This window comes from Terrapene carolina, unplaced genomic scaffold (assembly GCF_002925995.2).
Source record: "Terrapene carolina triunguis isolate 2854851 unplaced genomic scaffold, T_m_triunguis-2.0 Scaffold42, whole genome shotgun sequence".
Classification (NCBI taxonomy): domain Eukaryota; kingdom Metazoa; phylum Chordata; order Testudines; family Emydidae; genus Terrapene; species Terrapene triunguis.
The window spans coordinates 21876391-21898729 of NW_020664393.1; the positions used below are offsets into that span (position 1 = coordinate 21876391).

Genomic DNA, 22339 nt, shown 5'->3' on the forward strand with positions numbered 1-22339 from the left:
GGCAAAGCTTTAAAAAAACAAAAAACATACAGTATACCCAGATTACCAAACCTCTGGATGTACCTGCTTTATTCCTGTGTGGCACAGGTATACAGAAAAGTATATTAAAAATATAGACATGCTGGCTTTTTATGCATCAGAAACGCAACAAAATACAGTATCGATTTGCCAAGTGGAGGCCAAAAATGGTGGCCAATATAATTGTCAGGTTATGTTGTGTACTATTTATACTTCAGTGTCAGGTTCCATTTGGCTGAACTTAATTCAGGTTTCACAAGTAACATGACTAAAGAACAGTCTGAGACATTGTAGAATGAGTTGTTTTTAAAACACTGTTAGAAGTGTAGGAAGTTTGATCTCAGTCTTTTTTTTTTTTTCTTCTTCCTGTACTCTGTCTATCCAATATGTGAGAGCTCCCACATATCAGAAACAATGTTCTTAAAGAGAAGTTATTGGTTATTACTGGTTTTAGCATGAATTTGCTTTAGTTCAACCATAAGTTATTGTGCTTGATGCAGGACTTACTGGGAAAATGTTACAGCCCATGTTATGCAAAAAGTCAGACCAGATAATTAAATGGTCCCTTCAGTCCTTAAAATCTGTGAATCTACATAAAAAGCCCTTTGCGTCCTTAAAGTTCTTTACAAACTGTTTAATTCTTTTATAAAATGTCTACAAATTTTTCCCAGAAAACATTTTTTCTTTAAAGCCTCTATCAAGCAGGGTAAATTCCTATATGAATCAAACCTGAATTACAGCCTAAGAGTCGGAATTTTCAAGCATTTATGTATATGGTTAACTTTAGGAATGAGGGTAGTCCCTTTTAAGCCACTGGAATTACTTAAATGCTTAACGTCACAAACACGCTTAAGTGTTTTCAGAATTGGAGTCTAAAAATCAAATGCAACTATCCCCACCAAATGCATGTGTATTGGTCTCTGGTAAATTTTGAATATTTACATGATATTTTGAGAATATTTGTCTGGAAATTGGTAGAGACCTTTATTAATAAAACAGCAGTCATGCTAATTGCAATGAAAGTTCTAGGCTGTTTGGTTTTGCTTGAAATATCTGTCTCTGTCTTTGGGACTCTCTCTCCTTCTTGGCTTGTGGGGTAATTTCTTGTACCTGTTGTTGCAGAGGTAGCCTGAGTTTGGATGACTTTCGGTAAGTCAAGATAATGTGCCATAATTGTTGCCTGTTAGTGTTAAATTGCATCTATCATGACTGCATTGTACTGCCTTTATAACAGACATTGACTGTTTCATTTTTAAATACACGCAAACTCTTTTTGGGCTAAATTTATTTGAAACAGCAAACTAATTGCATGTTCATTCTCTTAAGTTTTTAGCAAACAGTGTATTGGTCTTGGTTTAATGACTATTTCTCATACACTCAAATATTAAAATATACAAAATCTTCCTGGCCTTTACCTATTTTGTTCTCTCATATTAACCTTAGCATATTAGTTGTATGTCTCAGAGCTTTATTGCTGATAATATGCTGGTTATTTTGTAGACTTTACTCAGAGTTTTTTCCTTGCTCCTTGTCACATGCTTCCAGATCCTATCACTTAAAAAAAAAAAAAAAAAAGGGGGGGGAGAAAAAGAAAAGAAAATTGTTCTGTCCGCTGCATTAGAATATCAGGCAGCTCGTTCCTCCACTTTACCTGCACCCAACAAGGAGTCATTGAGAGCACAGGAGAGAGAGGCTCTCTGCTCTCAGTCATGGTGCCTAGCTCCCCTTGGGCCTGCAGCAGCCCTGGGCTAGGTCATGCTCAGTGCTGATGGAATCTTCAGAGATTCTAGGTATGAAACTCTAGCAAGTCTCTGCTGAGTAGGTTCAATCCATGATTGGTGAAGATATATAATTGGGCCAGATTTTGTCAGGGACAGCAAAGGTCACATTCCTGACATAAACCCCATGGCAAACATCAAGTTCCTGTTCCAAAGCATGGGGCGCTAGAGTTTCTCAATTATGATAACATTGGCAAAACAATGTGTTTTCCTCTAGCCTCGTTCTTTGGAAATGGCAGAACGGTTTTGGCCGACTTCTTCCACAAAATTCAGCCTGAGGCAGACGCCTATCTGAAAAAACTCAGTACAAATGGTTAAACTTTGGCAAAATTATAAGCAATTAGAATTAGAAAATAAACATTGAATGCTTTTAGTTTGTTAAAATGTTCATTACTCCTTTGAATCCCAAATGAGCGATCCACTTTTTTCACATTTTGCAGTTTTGCAGTTCATCTTACAGATTTGTAACAAGCTTTATGAAAACCTCAGATAGCTATATTCATCAGGAATATGTCCCCTCCTGCCCCAATAGGGTTTGTTTAGACTATTAATTTGTACATTTCTAGTACAAGAAATAAAAGATTTCTTTTTCAGGTCTGGTGTAAGGGCAGTATATATGGCGTGCATGCATTGATGTGCTGTAATGTGGCTAAAATGAAGAATGCAGACTTCATGCCTAATGCCTCGGCCCTTTTTACTTGCTGCCTTTAGATACTCTTTATCATAAGTAGTTCTAGCTCTGAACAAGACTTAAATTTGCATCAAGCCTTCATCTCTAGGGCAAATTGCCTTCTTGAGCTAGGAATCTTCATCTGCTTCTGTTTTCCTTCATGTTTTGTAAGTTCTGACCCTCCTGCCTGGCTTTCTGCCTACTCTCCCTGCTGCTTTGAAGTAAGTCACAGTCCATCTTGCATCACATGCGTCTGTATAAATGCCTTGATGTTTATAAAGAAAATAAACAGTGTGTTTAAACATGCAGTACTTGACAAATATGGATGAACACTGATGCCAGAAACTGTTGTGTTGCTACAATCACTCGCTGAAAAGGTTATTGTCATTCCTTGCAATCTTTTAATTAAACAAGTTGTCTTAGGAAGTTAATGTTATGAAAATAGATTGTTCTGTGTGTTTCATTCCAAAGTAATGCTGTAATAAGAACATCAGTGTTAGTTTATAGCTGAAATTTTAATCCATGTCCTGGAAATGCTTTTTTAAATCATTTTCTTCCTCCTTAGCAGATGCATTTTACTGATAAATTTTAAATTGTTCTGTAATATGCAATACAGACAGTGAATCTATAATACTAAAAAGTGTAAACCTACACATCAGTTCCATACTTCATCCAATTGCTCACTCTTATCTCTAAATTATATACAGTGGCTAGTACTACAATTTGCCCTATACTGTGAATTTTGTTTTTGTATAATCCTTAGGGCCACACAGAAAAGAGGAGAATCATTTGCAATCAGCAGATTAGGCAGCAAAATTAGAGGAGTATTCAAGAGCAACACAATGGAAGGAGCTGTGCTACCTAACTATGGTTTAACTGAAGGAGAGGATGATTTTGTGAGTAGAAATTTTACATTTGTCCTAAATCTCAGGGCTATTTGTTTTCCAGAATCTTTAAATACTTTCAGCTTCTGTCCCTTCTTTTCCTTTCCTTTGCTCCTGGTATTGTTGGTTATTCTACTGTGCCATCCTAGGGGTCACAGCATTTTTCCAGCTTCCTGGCTCTCTTAGTACTACTCGGTTATTTACTCAGTGAGCACAAGTTTTGGGTATCTCCCCAGTTAGAGTAATTCCAAGAGTTAATTGCTGGGGTAAAGAGAAGTATTAAAAAGTGATGTTCTCTTTACAAAAGTAATCTTTGTCAAGTAGTCTCATGAGCAGCTGTTACTTTTCAGTCTAGTAAATATTTGCAGTAAAGTCCTGAGGTGTTTCACACCTCAGTTCTTTCTGTGTCCATAGGGCTATCGTGATTCAGGGCCAAATCTTTAGTAGTTATTTGAATAATCTCTCTCACAATACTGCTTTTATACTAATGGCTAAAATATTTTTCTGGTTGCATAATTGGTACATAAACAAGTATCACTGAAAATGTACAAAATTGTATTTTGCTCCACAAGTCTCATTCTCAGAAATTTTTGAAGTAGAGTATGTTTTCGTAGCATTTCAGAGGAAACCATTGCTGGAGGGGTGGGTTAGTTAGTGTGTGTGTGTGTGTGTGTGTGTGTGTATATATATATTGTTCTATTCCAGCTCTTGGTGATAGGCAGTGATAGAAGCAACCTATGATAAAGCTATAGAAACTGGATGTCTGAAAAATTGGCAGTGGTTAGCTGCCTTTAAGCTATGTTCCTGAAGGTCAGGTGTATGTCTGACCCTATGCTGGAGAGAGGAGATCAAGGATTTGAGGTTAAAGGATGGAACCACACTGTTTTCTCTGTACACATGGGCAAAATGGAACATTGCCTGTAAGGCTTAAGAGCATTAAGACTACTTCCAACTTTTTTTTTTCTTTTGTGGAACCATCTGCTCTGTGGGGTGACATCTTGTAGCAAATCATGGAAAAATTCAAAATAGAGTATTAGTCTGACTTCAGATCAGATGGTGGGACCACTTACTCTGCTGTTTCTTGACTAGAAGGCAATTCACTTTTCTTGTATTTTAAAAGAAAAACCTTACTTTTGATTTATTGCAGAAATCCCAGTTCTAGGTGGAACTGAGCTAAGTGGATTTTCCATAGTTTTTATATTTGATTACATTTTTCAAACTTTTACTGCTAGATGATGGAAAATTGGTTTAGTGATCATGGCTAATATGAGCAGATAGGACACTGCCTAAAATTGTAAATCTGTCACAAGTTTCTTAAAAACACGGATACGGTGACACAATAAGATGCATAAGATACAATAAGAGAAATCATCATTAAAAAATCTCTCAACCCTGGTCTCCCTACAGCTATTTTGCAGAGGGAAATACATTGAAATAATGTGTTCATATGTATATTCTGCACTCACACTGCCTTGATCTCCCTGATCCTAGATGAGCTGTTTACACTGGAGTAACCATGTGGGTCAGTAATTCATGCTTGCTACAGTTATTTTGCCAGTCTTCAGGCTTCTCTTGCAACTAGATTTTTTTTCTTGTACACCAAACAGCAGTGACTGAATAGTAAACTGACTGTCAAGGAGGTTGATGCCCTGGTATCCATGGCACAGATGTGGGCAAGGTAATATGAGGACGGTATGGGAAGTGAGGGAAATTAAGTTGGTCACGAACTGCCTGATAGTCATGAATTTTTAATGATTTAAATTTATTTCTGTTGTGATTTCTCCTGAATTTATGGAAATACATTGGTTTTTAAGTCCTGTGAATTTGAGACTTGCTATGGCACTTATAAGTATTTCACTGTACATTACATTTAAGCAAATTTGTGCTATGTTCTTTGATGCTGTGCTGGTCCATTTTCCACTACTGGAAAATAAAAGTATAAAAGGTTTACCTGAATTTGAATCTTTCATCTGTTTTTTCCCCCCCAATAACTCCTCCCCACCCAACTTGTATCCAAAATGGTAAAAACAGAATAACTGATTTCAGAATTCTATGTTTCCCCTTTTTCTTAAAGGATCCACAAGGTATAGGATAGCTCTTCAGACTATCATATCTTCAAATGAGCAGTGTTGCTGTGCTGTCTTGTAGAGTTTAGGTCTTGTGATGTCACTCGTCATTGGGACTGTAGTCTAATCCTCCCAGGGAAGCGGCAGAAAACAGATTGTCCAGTATTCTGCTCTTAAAGGATTAATTCTTATCCTACTAGGCTGAAATAAAGCAAGAGTGTATTTTTTCTCTTCTAATTTTTCAGTTATCCAAGAAAAGTAGAATTATATTTGCATTTTTCATTCCTCAGTAAATCAACTCTTTTAAGTTTGATTTTTGGAAAAACTACATATTTGTTAGAGAGTCTAACATCTTAGGTACAATGAGAGATCATAACAGAAATGTATAATGATATTGTGTTTAAAGTTCTTTATATTTATTGAAATACATAGCTCCACATATGTATGTTACACTTCAGTCATTTTTTTAATTTAAAGACAAAGTTACAAAAAAACTATTAATATACTACTTCAGTGTGTTACTGAATTCTAGAAACAGATGATTGAGATGATGTAAGGGATGATGCTCTATAGAAAAGACTGTTCATGTTGGAAAATAATTTGAGTGAGTTGCCAGTTACAGGGCTTTTGTGGGCAAAATGACCTGAAGCTAATTTTAGTGAAACTTGATAAGCTTGTTTGTAAAATTTTTATGGATAGTTGACTGATGCCACTTACGCCAAAGCAATATTATTTTTGCTGATAACAGAAATGCATAACTTGTATTTCTTTTTGAGTGCTTGCTCATCTCCATTCCATGTTAGGTGTGTGTAAGCCGCATGCACTATTGCTGGAGATTTTTCCCTCAGTGGTATCCGTTGGGCTGGCTTTAGCACCCTCTGGTGCCAGCCAATCCCGTGCCCTCTCAGTTCCTTCTTACCGCCTGCGACAGTCGTTGAAACAGCTTCTCTTGCTTCAGCAATGTGATCATTTAGTGTGTGTTTTTTTTTTTTTTTTTCCTGTTAATCTGCATGTCCATGAACTCTGAGCCCATCTCCTCGGGTACCGCTTGTGAGTCACCTAACATGGAATGGACATGAGCAAGCACTCGAAGAAGGAAAAACGGTTACTAACCTTTCAATAACTACTGTTCTTCGAGATGTGTTGCTCATGTTCATTCCATGACGCATCCTCCTGCTCTTCTGTTGGAGTGAGCCGGCAAGAAGGAACTGAGAGGGTGCGGGGCCAGTCGGGTCCCTTATACCAGTGCATGAGCGGGCACTAGAGCTTGCCCGAAGGATACCAGTGGGAAAAATTGTTCTCCTTAACCTCCAAGGATAGGACAAGAAATAATGGTCTTAAATTGCAGCAAAGACAGTTTAGGTTGGACATTAGGAAAAGCGTTCCTAACTGTGAGGGTGGTTAAACACTGCAATAAATTGCCTAGGGAGGTTGTGGAATCTCCATCACTGAGATTTTTAAGAGCAGGTTAGACAAACACCTGTCAGGGATGGTCTAGATCAGTGGTCCCCAACCTTTCTGTTGCAATAGCATATTCATGTTCCCAGAAGAGTATGGCGGGCGCTGGACGACCAGCTGCTGAAATGCCACCGAGAAGCGGCGTCATCGAGAAGCATCGCCGCTGAAATGCCGCCAAGAACCGTCGTCATCAAGAAGCGTCGCTGCTGAAATGCCGCCGAGAAGAAGCAGCATTTCGGTGGCGACGCTTCTTGGCGTAGCCGCATTTCGGCAGCTGGTTTTCCGGCAGCCGCGCTCCTCGGCGGCGGGTTGTCCGGCGGAAGCGCTCCCTTGTCAGTAGGCGGGCGCACATAAATGCCCCGGCGGGCGCCATGGCACCCGTGGGCACTGCGTTGGGGACCACTGGTCTAGATTATACTTAATCCTGCTATGAGTTCTGGACTGGGACTGGACTAGATGACCTCTTGAAGTCCATTCCAGTTCTATGATCTCAAAGAGTAACAGTTACAGAAAGATTAGTAACAGGTTTTTTTTCTGATTACTATTACTTAGCTCTTACCTGTTTATAACCAGAATTACTTTTGTAATAGGTCTGGAATAAAATAGATCGGTATCTGAAATGATGACTTTAAATAGGGGAAAAGTGCAACAGAGTGGTGAAATTTGGTATTCTAGGTATAATGTGCAAAATCCTTTCTCTACCCCCTTCCACTCCTAACAAAATGTAAAACAAACAAACTAACTTTGCAGGCATGTAGGGACTAAAAGACAGTGGAACAAGTGTGCTCTTACTGTGCATGGCAGGGCCTGAAATATTGCTTTCCATTTACTCAGTATCTACCACCAGTTGTAGCTACAGGGTCTGATTAAGGCTTCATACTGGAGACCTTTTGTAGGGGTTAAAAATTGTTGCCTCTCAAAAGATTGAAATGCACCTTGCATCTCACTCACTCAAAAGTTCTATGGTTGGTTGCTGGTGGGCCTTCAACTGGTCCAGATTACCCTACAGTTTGTAGGAGGTAAATACTGTTAGAGGTCCACTCATTCAGGCTCAAATGATTGAGTGCTTTGATAGAAGCAACATGCTGGCAGAAATGGTCCCTCAGATGAACCTCCATAGCTCACCAATTGAGAGAGGGCTCCCACTGCTTCAGCTCCACAGGTCATCTAGCTGTGGATTGCCAGCTGAGACTTTTTTTCTTTGCTCCTCACATTATTTCCTCACCACCAGGTGACACACCATAATGCCCTATAGTTTTGCACCACCTCAGCCAGTGAACCATTGAAAGTCTGCCAGCTATAAGTCCTGCCCTGATGCACATAGTACATCAGAGCGAGGCTCTCAGCTGGCAAGACACCTCTGACTCACCAGATGGAACTGCAGTCGGAGGAGCATCACTGGTAAATGGGCTCCTCCCAGCCCTTCAGCTATCAGCTCCCATATTGATGCCTCCTCTTAGGGACAGGGGAAAGTTGGTAGCTATGGGGTCATGAAGAATGCAGTAATCAATTCTGCTGCAGTTCTAGCTGGTGAACTACATGGTTCATCAGAGCAAGATTTGTAACTGGCAAACAATGAGTGGTTCACTGGCTCAGTTGCAGAGCTGGAGGTTACATATATGTGCCAATATTGCTGGGAAGGAACATTACCAGGATGACAGCCCACACCGTAATCAGTTAGGGCAGCCCTAGTTAGGTGCAAGGGCAAATCTTAAACTAATCAAATGATGACTGGAATGATGTACTCCGATATTTACATAAGAACGGCCATATTAGGTCAGACCAAAGGTCCATCTAGCCCAGTATCCTGTCTTCCGACAGTGGCCAATGCCAGGTGCCCCAGAGTGAATGAACAGAACAGGTAATCATCAAGTGATCCATTCCCTGTCGCCTATTCCCAGCTTCTATTTGTGCTTCATTCAGTGCAGTACAATTAGCTGGACCATGAGCACTTGAATGCTCTACTGTAAACAAAGCCAAAGTGCATCCTCTAGCCAACTCTGCCCTCCTTCCATAGAAGTGGATTAGGAGCTGTGATAGCAACCCCTGAGCTGCTTCCAGGTATACTCTGTAGCTTTTGTGGATAGATTCAGTTATCCCAATTTCTGCAGAACTCCCTCAAGCAAAACTGGATTTGAATTTAGAGCAGGTGAGAAGGTTCGGCCCTAATTTCTTAAGTCAAAAGGGAGGAAAAAAAACCCATGACTTTAGTTTGATGTGTATTCACACATAAGTGGTGTTTTTTTAGATTGAAGTTTCTTTATTTAGTTTTATAAAGTGGGGATTTATAATTTACTTTTAAAATGGGATATTCCTTTAGTTCACTTATTACTCCACAGTTCAAGATGTAGATCAGTTCTATCTGTACTAACTTATAGTGAGAAGTACTAGCTACTGAAGTTTAAGCAGGCTCATGAACTTTGCTGACAGTCTCAGCCATAATGTAGGGCCTTGAGGCTTTCTCTCATATCCAAGTTTACCATTCCTATAGGAGTTTATCTTCTGTTCAGCAATTAAAGAGGCAGGACCAGACCTGCCTACTACCAGGGAAGGGACTTGGCTACCCATTCAAGAAAACAATCCAGTTCAGTTTGCTTCCTGGCAGCAGCAGTCAGGTTGAACAATTTAGGAAGACATGACTAACTTCTAAAAACTGTATTTGTCTTTGGTAAAGATGTGTTTTTTCCGAATGTATCAACTGGCCGTACTTAATAGTAGAGCTGTGCAAATTTTTTTTTTTTTTTTTGGATTGTTGGCCTTTCTGAAAAATGAAAAATAAAAAATGGATCAAACCAAAACCGATTTTAAATTTTTTTTCTTTTGCATATTGGAAAAGTGTCATTTTGTATGCTCCAAAATGTTTTGTTTGAGGCATTTTTAACTGTTTAAATAAAAGTAAAAGAAATGAAGAGCTAGATTCATAAAACAGGAGGAGGAGGAGATGGTCTTCTAGTGCAGGCATTTGAATCCAGGTCTTCCACATCCCAGGTGAGTGCCTTAACCTCCAAGCTTTTAGTTATTCTTAGGTGATTCTCTCTATCTCCCCTGTTGAAGCTGTTCGAACTTTGTATAACATAATTGAACAATTATTGGGCCAGATTGAGTGATTCCATAGCTCAGTGGTTAGGGCACTCACCTGGGAGGGGGGGACAACCATGTTCCAGTCTCTGCTCCAGAACAGGGATTCAAACTTGGGTCGCCCATGATCCAGATTATTTCCCTAACTACTGAGAAATTGGGCATAAGGGGGCACCTCCACATTTTTGCAAATGGCACCTAAATTCCCCCCGTGAATCTATCTCCAATGTATCAACATTTCTGAAAATTTTCTTATTTGTTTTGACCAAAGCAGTTAACTGAAATGGACATGAATTCACAATGTTTGTCAACCTAAATCTGTGTTTTGTTCAGCAAAAAAAAATTGAACTGAAAAATGTTGCTCAGTTCTACCTAATAGTCTCCCCTAAAATTCTGCTTTTCTCATTTTTGCTGTGTTATTCAGGGTTAGGATTTTAGAAGCACAAATTGACTTTTGAAAGCTATTTCTGCCTTTTCCCCCTCTCCCCAATGTACAACCACACCGTATCTAAATGTTGTTCTTTTTGCTCACACTTTTTAATTTCTATGCCAAATGCCAGACAGCTGAGATATTGCCCCAAACACGGCTAGACAGAATCATAAGTAGCTTTTGAAGTCAATCAGTGGAGTGGTAGCAAGATGTAACCTTTGGTGTAAGGCCTTTAATGTTTCAGAATCTTTAAAATTATTTATTTTATTTTGTTTTTGCTGGTAATGGACCTACCAAACTTGATGGTGCCGTATACCATATTCTCCTTGAAATGCCTCATCCTTCCCCAAGAGCTAGGAAGAAACTTTAACATGCTATGAGGCAGCTGGTGATATAGTAGATTGACACTTGAGACACTGTTAAACAATTTTGTTTTTACCTTCAAACAAACCTACAGGTCTAGGGATTTTTATACAGAAGATCCAACAATAGCAACTATGGAAACATGCCCCCTTCCAGAATTTTTGTGTGTTGTCGTCTTTGGTCCTGATCACATGTACTTCTTATGCAAAGATTGATCTTCTATATGTTCTGCAAAATTAAAAATTGTGCCCTATACTAAAAATCAGATCAGGGAGGTCTTGATACTTAAATCTTTCACTGCAGATTGAAGAAGGCATTATGGTAATGGAAGATGATTCTCCTGTGGAGACTGTTAGCACTCCCAATACACCACGCAACCTTGCTGCATGGAAAATTTGCATTCCATATGTGGACTTCTTTGATGATCCCTCCCTTGAAAAGAAGGAGAGAAAAGAGAGAATTCCTGTGTTTTGTATTGATGTGGAGAGAAATGATAGAAGGGCAGGTAGGACTTCTTGTGATTAAATAAAACTACTTAAAAATGTAGCTCAAAATGTCTGTTCTAGTATGTTTTATTTATCTGACTGTTCTGATGTGCTACACACACACACACACACACACACACACACACATTTTAGCATCAAAGTAATGACTTACTAATGAATTTTAAGTCTTTGGTAATGTGGGCATAAAGGAAAAATGGTCACTTATTACACCTATACCCCAATATAACGCGACCCGATATAACATGAATTCGGATATAACGCGGTAAAGCAGCACTCGGGGGGCGGGGGGCTGCGCACTCTGGCGGATCAAAGCAAGTTCGATATAACGCGGTTTCACCTATAACGCAGTAAGATTTTTTTTGGCTCCCGAGGACAGTGTTATATTGGGGTAGAGGTGTATCTGGAACTTGTGACAAATTACTTCTAAAAGGAGTCCAGTCTATTCAGAATTCAAACCAAGGCTTAGGAATTCCTCCCTTCCCACAAAAATGTTAATATTGTGATTCATGTTGGTAAATGTTGAATGTGTTTTCTATTTAATGTACCAGCAATATATTTCAAACTCCACTCACTCTTTCTTGAATAGTACGTTGTTTAAACACAGTGGATCTAATTTACCTCGATTTCAGTAAGGCATTTGATACGTTTCCGCATGGGGAATTATTAGCTAAATTGGAAAAGATGGGGATCAATATGAAAATTGAAAGGTGGATAAGGAACTGGTTAAAGGGGAGACTACAACGGGTCATATTGAAAGGTGGACAGTCAAGCTGGAAAGAGGTTACTAGTAGAGTTCCTCAGGGATCGGTTTTGAGACCAATCTTGTTTAATCTTTTTATTACTGACCTTGGCACAAAAAGTGGGAATGTGCTAATAAAGTTTGCAGATGACACAAAGCTGGAGATATTGCTAATACAGAGAAGGACCGGGATATCATACAGGAAGATCTGGATGACCTTGTAAACTGGAGTAATGGTAATAGGATGAAATTTAATAGTGAAAAGTGCAAGGTCATGCATTTAGGGATTAATAACCAGAATTTTTGTTATAAACTGGGGACGCATCAGTTGGAAGTAACGGAGGAGGAGAAGGACTTTGGAGTATAGGTTGATCACAGGATGACTATGAGCCGCCAATGTGATATGGCTGTTAAAAAAGCTAATGGGGTCTTGGGATGCATCAGGCGAGATATTTCCAGTAAAGATAAGGAGGTGTTCGTACCGTTATACAAGGCACTGGTGAGACCTCATCTGGAATATTGTGTGCAGTTCTGGTCTCCCATGTTTAAGAAGGATAAATTCAAATTGGAACAGGTACAGAGAAGGGCTACTAGGATGATCCGAGGAATGGAAAACCTGAAAGGAGACTCAAAGAGCTTGGCTTGTTTAGCCTAACCAAAAGAAGGCTGAGGGGAGATATGATTGCTCTTTATAACTATATCAGGGAGGGAGAGGAATTATTTAAGCTCAGTACCAATGTGGACACAAGAACAAATGGATAAAAACTGGACATTAGGAAGTTTAGATTTGAAATTAGACAAAGGTTTCTAACGTTAGAGGAGTGAAGTTCTGGAACAGCCTTCCAAGGGGAGTAGTGGGGTCAAAAGACATATCTGGTTTCAAGGCTAAGCTTGATAAGTTTATGGAGGGGATGGTATGATGGGATAGCCTAATTTTGGCAATTAGTTGATGGTTGATTATTAGCAGTAAATATCCCCAATAGCCTGTGATGGGATGTTAGATGGGGTGGTATGTGAGTTACTACAGAGAATTCTTTCCTGGGTGCTGGCGGTGAGTCTTGCCCACATGCTCACGGTTTAGCTGCTCCCCATATTTGGGGTCGGGAAGGAATTTTCCTCCAGGGCAGATTGGCAGAGGCCCTGGAGGTTTTTTGCCTTCCTCTGCAGCATGGGGCACGGGTCACTTGCTAGAGGATTCTCTGCACCTTGAGGTCTTTAAACCACAATTTGAGGACTTCAGTAACTCAGACATAGGTTACGGGTTTGTTACAGGAGTGGGTGGGTGAGATTCTGTGGCCTGCGTTGTGCAGGAGGTCAGACTAGATGATCATAATGGTCCCTTCTGACCTTAAAGTCTATGAGTCTAGATTTGTTGGTCCCCAGGTATCTTTCAGATGGACACCGTTACAAGTGCACAAATAGGTATTTACTATTAAACATTCCAGAGCAGGAACAGGGCTTTTTCTTATAAACTTTAAAGTAGATTTCTTATGCAAATTAAATTTTTTGGTAACTTAGAAATAAATGTAAACTATTTTGCAACCAAGGATTTCAGCATCTGTTTTGAAAAACATCCGTATTTGGGGAGAAAAAAATCTAACTCCCCTTTTAGAGAAATGCAAATTGGCATTAATGAGGCTTCTTCCTGTTTGTAGCACTTGACAAACAGCTGGTGGAGATGACTGGACGAGCCCTGTACTGAGAGGAGATAAATTAGCAAGACCCAAGCTTGAATTAGATACAGATTTCCTTCATAGTAGCATGCCTGTCTACCAGCCATGCCTTGGGCTGCTCATGTGATTTAAGACTACAGTAACTCCTCGCTTAACATTGTAGTTATGTTCCTGAAAAATGCGACTTTAAGCGAAACAATGTTAAGCGAATCCAATTTCCCTATAAGAATTAATGTGGATTGGGGGGGGTTAGGTTCCAGGGAAATTTTTTTTCACCAGACAAAATATTATGCACGCACTCTCTCTCTCTCTCTCTCTCTCTCTCTCTCTCTCTCTCTCTCTCTAAGTTTTAAACAAACAATTTAATACTGTACACAGCAATGATGATTGTGAAGCTTGGTTGAGGTGGTGGAGTCAGAGGGTGGAATATTTCCCAGGGAATGCCTTAGTGCTGAATGACGAACTAGCACTCGGCTGAGCCCTCAAGGGTTAACATGTTATTGTTAATGTAGCCTCACACTCTACAAGGCAGCACAAATGGAGGGAGGGGAGACAGCATGGCAGACAGAGAGACACACCGTGTGTGTGTGTGTGTGAGAGAGAGAGAGATGTGCATTTCCCCTTTAAGTACGCTGACCCCAATCTAAGTACATTGCCTTTTTAAGTAGATCAGCAAGTTGAGACAGCAGCTGCTGCTAGCAAATTCCCTCCATCCTGAGCCCTGTCATATCCCCCCTCCCGCTCTATGGAGATGGGGTAAGCAGGGGGGAGAGGGACACCCTGACATTAGCACCCCTCATCCCCCCTACCTGCACAGCAAGCAGGAGGCTCCCGGGAGCAGCTCCAAGGCAGAGGGCAGGAGCAGCACGTGGCAGTGGGAGGAGGGACAGCTGAACTGCTGGCAATTGATAGTCTGCTGGGCGGCTGTCGCACAGGGAACTTAGGGGAGTGGGGAGCTGATAGGGGGCTGCCAGTCCACCCTGGTTCCAAGCCCCCACCAGCCAGCTGCAACGGGCTGCTCTTTCTGCAAGCAGTGGACAAAGCAGGCGGCTGCCAAACAACATTATAAGGGAGCATTGCGCAACTTTAAAGGAGCACATTTTCTAATTGATCAACAACGTTAACCGGGATGACTTCAAGTGACGAGTTACTGTACTTAAGTTATTTAAAGAGCTACGAGTGGCTAGAGTAGTGTTATAATACTGGCAGTACTGATTACTTACACATTTGAGGGTTTTTCCTCTGTACTCTGTAGTATATTTGCTGTTCTTAACTCTTTGTTGCGTACTTTATTACTCTCCCAGGTGGGTGTAGGAACCTATATTACTTCCAATATGTGTTTTTTTTTCAGTTGGACATGAACCTGAACGCTGGTCTGTCTATAGAAGATACCTTGAATTTTATGTGCTTGAGTCAAAGTTAACAGAATTTCATGGTACGTTTTCACTTCCTACTTCAGTGATTGCTTTTTAGAATTGAGCAGAAATTTAAGATACTAAAATTTTTCTTTTTGGTTTTAAGAATAAATGAATCTGCTTGACCTTTTACTAATTTATAGGTACTTTTACTGATGCTCAACTTCCATCAAAAAGGATCATTGGTCCAAAGAACTATGAATTCTTAAAGACAAAGAGGGAAGAGTTTCAGGAGTACCTGCAGGTACAAGACAATCTACTCTCGTTCAGTTTTTTAAGTAGATTGTGTAATTGTGAAGCTTATAAAGGTTAACGCACGCCAATTTTTTCCAAATGTAATAAAAATTAAAGTATTTGGATGAATGTATAATTTCTAGGATACCATAGCACTGTTTTAAACATCTGTTGTTGTTACTATAGAGAACCTAGTTTTTAAGAATCTTCTTTCATCTACTCTTTCTTTTATGTCCCCCAAAGAAACTTCTGCAACATCCAGAGCTGAGTAACAGCCAGCTTTTGGCTGACTTTCTGTCTCCGAATGGTGGAGAGACGCAATTTCTCGATAAAATGTTGCCTGATGTAAATCTTGGTAGGTAACATAGTTGCTCTTTTTTCTGGTAAATAGCACTCTTGTAGAAACTGTAATGCACCAAATTAAGTGAGGGCCCATTAATACTGAGAAACTGAACTTTTATAAGTTCTGGGTGTGTGAAATGTGATGTCTCTCTTCTGCTATACAACTGTTACAATCCAGTCATTTTTCCAGCAGTCAGATATTTTGATGCTTACATTCCTATCCATTCCCAGAAGGGAAAGTATTGTGAAGCTTTGGAAAATCTAGTCTGCATATGGATGCCTTCTGAATATCTAAGCCCAGTACTTCCAAAATCCATTGCTCATGGAGATCAGATCCTCTACGTCTTCAAGTAATTCAAGATGATGAATGGCATTAGCCCAGATTTGATTTTTCAAGAATCAATCCAAGAAGACAGCTGCTTGTTTGGGGTTTTTTTTAATGTTGATAGAGGCAGTGTATTGATTTAACTTATCTTTGAATGTTAGCTGGTTGGCCCTATTTAAGATAATTTGAGAACTGCCAGAATGAATGTCAATTTCGTGTACTAATGTTGGGTCTGTGTATTGTATAACATGGTGTCCTAAATTCAACACAGTACCCTATGTAGTTAAACAAGATGATAATTTGTGTTTCTTCTGATGACCTGTTTAGCTGTAGGCCCGTTTTTTATGTTTTGGCAATTGTGAGCATCTCTTTCATTAGTAATAGTTTTTTTCCTATTGATATAACAAAATGTCCAAACAAATGAGTATGGTGGGTGAATGTTTCAGGTGTTCTGAAGAGGCATGTCTTATCTGGTCCCAAGCTAGGTGCCATACCTCCCCAAACATACATTCGCGCTCAACATTTCACAAGGTTTCTGATCAGCGGTTAGTTTGTTATGAGATGTGAGATATATCATCTCACAACAGTCTTAAAATTAGTAACCTCTGACCAGAAACCTTGTGAAATGTTGATATGATATATAATGTCTTCCCTAAATTTCCCTTTTATAATATTTAAAGATAAGAAAATCATAATTATTTAATTTAAAAATATTTTAAAATTAAATATCAAACTATTTTAAATATATTTTTCATTTTTATTACCTTTAAACTGTTCTGTTGTGCTTCTGATATTCTTATTCATGTTAATGTGGGTAGTTTTTAAGACTAGGTCTACAGTCTCCCCAATCCTGTAAATCCGTTTTAACATGAGTACTTTCTTGAACTTGCAACATTGTGCATTTCACTAGTATCTGCAGACTGGATGACTCTTATTACTGGGGAAGAGGAGAGTAAATACTGTCTCAGAAGTCTGAGGTTTAGGACTTTCCTGTGTGATAAAGGCTTGCAGAGAATAAGGAAATGGGTGTTGGAAAACTGGTGGTGAATCATTAGTGACTAGAACTGAAAAATTATTCTTATCCAGATAATTCAAACAGAAAAATCATTGGCACCTAAATTATTGAACAGTTTAGTTTTTTTTCGTATTGTGTCCCTGTTATCCCTCCACCCTCAGGATGCCTCTTGCTATTTTTGTCTTACCGTCAAATGCCACCCGTCCACACTAATGGAGATAAGGCTGTTCATCTCTCCATGGTCCTTTAGAAAACTACAGAGGAAAATCTATGGAATTTAGATTTCTTTATGAATGTGAAAACTTTCTCATGTGTTTGTGATTTGAAATATCTTTTGCTGATAGGTATCACATACTCAATTCCTTTTTAAAGTCTGATACATCCAAAATTTCATAATTTTCTTGTATGTACTCCGTATCATTTCAAAGTAATTGGTTTCTTTCAAATGTTTCTTTCAAAAGATTGTGCAATGATACTTAAAATGAAGCAATAGATGTCAGTGGTGTAAGCTAATCCGTTTCAGACTGACATGATAACCTACACACAGTCTCATTTTTTCTTGCTTCACTTTTGTGAAATTTATAATTTAATATAGCTTATTATATATCATGGCTGCTTATTCATTTTTATTACAATAGCTCTTAAATGCCCCAGCAAATATTTGTCAGAAACATTATATATCCATGGTAAAAGATGGGCCTTGCCATGGAGATCTTACAGTCTAAATAGACAAAACAGATAAGGAGAAGTGGGATAGGAGAGGAGAACAGAGGGATACTAATAGATATCAGATATGTTATTCAGAAGGGCATGTGGTAATATATACTTTTTTGTTCTTAATTATAGGGAAAATTATAAAATCTGTTCCAGGAAAGCTAATGAAAGAGGTGAGTATATACTGTGTCTCAGTAGCCTATGCTGTGACTATAGTTAGTATCTTTAACTGTCCACTGACAGGTTGCTACATGTTGGTTCAGCACAAATTTTAGTTTGGAAACTGTCACTTTTTTTAACTATTGTGACAGGGTCAGGCCAGATAGCTACAGAAGAGTGGTAGAAGGCAGATATTAGTCCCAGATTAAGTAGATCCCTTTTCCCTGGGTAAGGTAACAGGGGCAGTTCCAGAACAAGCAGGAACTTGCTGGAACCAGTTAAGGCAGACAGGCTAATTAGGACACCTGGAGCCAATTAAGAAGAAGCTGCTAGAACCAATTAGGACAGACTGGCTAATCAGGACACCTGGTGTAAAAAGGCTCTCATTCCAGTTAGTGAGGTGTGGGTGTAAGGAGCTAGGAGTGAGAGGATGTGCTGCTGGAGAACTGAGGAGTATAAGCATTAACAGACATCAGGAGGAAGGTCCTGTGGTGAGGCTAAAGAAGGTGTTGGGAGGAGGCCATGGGGAAGTAGCCCAGGGTGTTGTAGCTGTCATGCAGCTGTTACAGGAGGCACTATAGACAGCTGCAGTCCACAGGGCCCTGGGCTGGAACCCAGAGTAGAGGGCGGGCCCGGGTTCCCCCCAAACCTCCCAATTGACCTGGACTGTGGGTTCTTCCAGAGGGGAAGGTCTCTGGGCTGTTCCCCAACCCACATGGTGAATCTCTGAGGCAAGAAAATCCGTCAAAAAGCCCAGGACCCACCAAGATAGAGGAGGAACTTTGTCACACTATTTAACTATCACTGTTGTTCACTGTGTATTTAATTTCAGAAAGGTCAGCATTTGGAGCCATTCATCATGAATTTCATTAACTCCTGTGAATCTCCCAAGCCTAAACCAAGTAGACCAGAGCTTACAATTCTCAGTCCCACTTCTGAAAACAACAAGAAGGTGCAGTAAATTTACAGAGGGGGAAATACTGACCCTTACCTGAGTATGTGAAGAGTAAAGGGGAGAAGCTATAAAGATGACAGTTTGACTGCCTATGTTTATTGTCTGTTCTTATGGTTGGGGGGTGGAGGTTTTTCCTTCTTTCCAGCGTCCATTCATCTTGGTACTGCTGACCTCCATGTTTATCCCTGGGTGGATTGGAGTCTTTGTAATTTATAGAAACATAGGGATAGAAGGGACCTCGGAGGTCATCTAGTCCAGCTCCCTGCATTGAGGCAGGACCAAGTATACCTAGACAATCCCTAACGTATTTGTCTAACCTGCTCTTAAAAACCTCCAGTGATGCAGATTCCACACCTCCCTGGGTCACCTGTTCCAGCAATTAGCTATCCTTATTAGGGCTTTTGATTAATCGCAGTTAACTCACGCGATTAACTAAAAAAACAATTAACTGAGATTAAAAAAATTAATCATGATTAATCACACTGTTGAACTATAGAATACCAATTGAAATTTATTAAATATTTTTGGATGTTTTTCTACATTTTCAAATATATTGATTTCTATTACAACACAGAATACAAACTGTACAGTGCTTACTTTATATTATTTATTACAAATATTTGCACTGTAAAAATGATAAACAAAAGAAATAGTATTTTTCAGTTCACCTCATACAAGTACTGTAGTGCAATCTCTATCGTGAAAGTGTAACTTACAAATGTAGATTTTTTTTTTGTTTGTTTGTTACATAACTCTTTTTTGTTTTTGAGTGCAATGTAAAACTTTAGAGCCTACAAGTCCACTCAGTCCTACTTGTTCAGCCAATCGGTAAGACAAACAAGTTTGTTTACATTTATGGGAGATACTGCTGCCTGCTTCTTATTTACAATGTCACCTGAAAGTGAGAACAGGCGTTCGCATGGCACTTCTATAGCCGGCGTTGCAAGGTATTTACGTGACAGATATGCTAGACATTCGTATGCCCCTTCATGCTTCAGCCACCATTCCGGAGGATATGCTTCCATGCTGATGATGATCGTTTTAAAAAAAAAAAAAGTGCATAATTAAATTTGTGACTGAACTCTTTGGGGGAGAATTGTATGTCCCCTGCTCTGTTTTACCCGCATTCTGCCATATATTTCATGTTATAAAAGTCTCGGATGATGACCCAGAACATGTTTGATTTACCAATACTGTCACTGCAGATTTGACAAAATGCAAAAAAGGTACCAATGTGAGATTTCTAAAAATAGCCACAGCACTTGACCCAAGGTTTAAGAATCTAAAGTGCCTTCCAAAATCTGCAAGGGACGAGGTGTGGAGCATGCTTTCAGAAGTCTTAAAAGAGCAACACTCAGATGTGGAAACTACAGAACCCAAACCACCAAAAAAGAAAATCAACCTTCTGCTGGTGTCATCTGACTCAGATGATTAAAATGAATATGCATCGGTCTGCTCTGCTTTGGATCGTTATCGAGCAGAACCCGTCATTAGCATGGATGCGTATCCTCTGAAATGGTGGCTGAAGCATGAAGGGACATATGAATCTTTAGCGCATCTGGCACGTAAATATCTTGCGACGCTGGTTACAACAGTGCCATGCAAACGCCTGTTCTCACTTTCAGATGACGTAAACAAAAAATGGGCAGCATTATCTCTTGCAAATGTAACCAAACTTGTTTGTCTGAGTGATTGGCTGAACAAGAAGTAGGACTGAGTGGACTTATAGGCTCTAAAGGTTTACATTGTTTTATTTTTGAATGCAGTTTTTTTTTACATAATTCGACATTTGTACAGTACTCATATAGGTGAATTGAAAAAACTATTTCTTTTTTTTACAGTGCAAATATTTGTAATAAAAAATAAATATAAAGTGAGCACTGTACACTTTGTATTCTGTGTTGTAATTGAAATCAATATATTTGAAAATATAGAAAACATCCACAAATATTTAAATAAATGGTATTGTATTATTGTTTAACAGTGCGATTAATCATGATTAATTTTTTTAATCGCTTGACAGCCCTACTTATAATTAAGTTTTTCCTAAAATCTAACCTAGATCTCTGCTGCTGCAGATTAAGCTGACCACTGAAAGTAGTACACAAAGTTGAGAACAATTGATCACTGTCCTCTTTGTAACAGCCCTTAACATATTTGAAGAATGTTATGAGTTTCCTCCTCAGTCATGTGTTCTCAAGACTAAACATGCCTGTTTTTTCAGTCTTTCCTCGTAGGGCAGGTTTTCTAAACCTCTTATAATTTTTCATGGTCTCCTCTGGACTCTCTCCAGTTTGTCCACATCTGTACTTCAGCTGAGGCCTGACCAGTGCCAAGTAGAGTGGGACAATTACCTCCTGTGTCTTCTGTATCACACTCCTGTTAATACACCTCAGAATATTACACCTCTACCTTGATATAACGCTGTCCTCAGGAGCCAAAAAATCTTACCGCGTTATAGGTGAAACCGCATTATATCGAACTTGCTTTGATCCACTGGAGTGTGCAGTCCCGCCCCCCCAGAGCACTGCTTTACCGCGTTCTATCAGAATTCATGTTATAACGGGTCGCGTTATATCGGGGTAGAGGTGTAGCTCTTTTTGTCAATGCATTGTATTATAGGCTCATATTTATCAAATGTAATGAACACAAAGTACACTTGCAGTCTTGCAAGCAATTGACATGGATAAGTGTTATGATTATTTATTATTTGTATTGGGGCCTACCAGTTATACCATAGTAAGGCATCTTACTGATTTTTCTATATTTACTTATAGTCATAAGTCAGTTCTTTAGGATTTCTAATACATTTATCACTCTTCAAGTAATTCTCCAAAGAGTAAAGTTGCATTTTGTCTTAAGGCACTCTTATACATGTGGTCCCTGCTAATTCTAGTGGTTAATTTGAAAGGGACTAGTTTAAAACATCCAAAGCAATTGTTTAAAGTTGTCTGAGACTCTCTTAGGCCACAAAAGAGAAGTGTAGTTTTTCCAGTGAACCCAGACCAGAGGGGAGAGTGAGAGCATAAAGCAATCAAAATACAATTCCCATAAAGCACTGCAATGCTTATTTTGAATTGAAATATTTTATTTTTTAGCTGCAATATATTGGTTTGGAGGCATTTGTAACAGGGCTGCTGCTTAATGAGTGGTCCCTTGTGGCCACAGTGCCCTTTGCAGCAGCCTTCCTCCGTTCTCCCTTGTTGGGGCCCCTTACAGACTCCCCGCAGCCTTTCTTAGAAGTCCTACCGTCCTCCACTTGGGGCTGATTTAATAACCACACACAGTCCAGTCCCACCAAAAAAGTCCATCACTATAAGCCAAAGGTTCACACTTATCTCTGGCTCTTCTGCCATCCATGCAGAGCTCTTCATTTGCTACAGTCTGCTCTTCAGAGGGTCACTTTTCATAGCTTTCCCTAGAGTTTAGCTTTCTGGCTTTGGCTTCCTTCTCTTGCCAGTGTCTCCTCAGTTCTGAGGGAGAACGCAGTTTATATATTGCCCTCCTCCAAAGAGCT

At 39.5% G+C, this 22339-nt stretch overlaps 1 protein-coding gene across 2 annotated transcripts in view; it reads left to right on the forward strand.

Moving 5' to 3' along the window:
• SNX14 (sorting nexin 14) overlaps nucleotides 1-22339 on the forward strand; it is an 87372-nt gene that overhangs the window by 43921 nt on the left and 21112 nt on the right. The window contains exons 16-23 of one of the 2 annotated variants that reach the window (XM_024193214.2): nucleotides 1141-1167; nucleotides 3230-3362; nucleotides 11049-11250; nucleotides 15015-15098; nucleotides 15222-15322; nucleotides 15556-15667; nucleotides 17841-17881; nucleotides 18700-18819. In XM_024193214.2, the coding sequence (XP_024048982.2) occupies nucleotides 1141-1167; nucleotides 3230-3362; nucleotides 11049-11250; nucleotides 15015-15098; nucleotides 15222-15322; nucleotides 15556-15667; nucleotides 17841-17881; nucleotides 18700-18819 (820 nt within the window). The remainder of the gene's footprint in view (nucleotides 1-1140; nucleotides 1168-3229; nucleotides 3363-11048; nucleotides 11251-15014; nucleotides 15099-15221; nucleotides 15323-15555; nucleotides 15668-17840; nucleotides 17882-18699; nucleotides 18820-22339) is intronic. The other variant, XM_024193216.2, reaches the window with a different exon arrangement.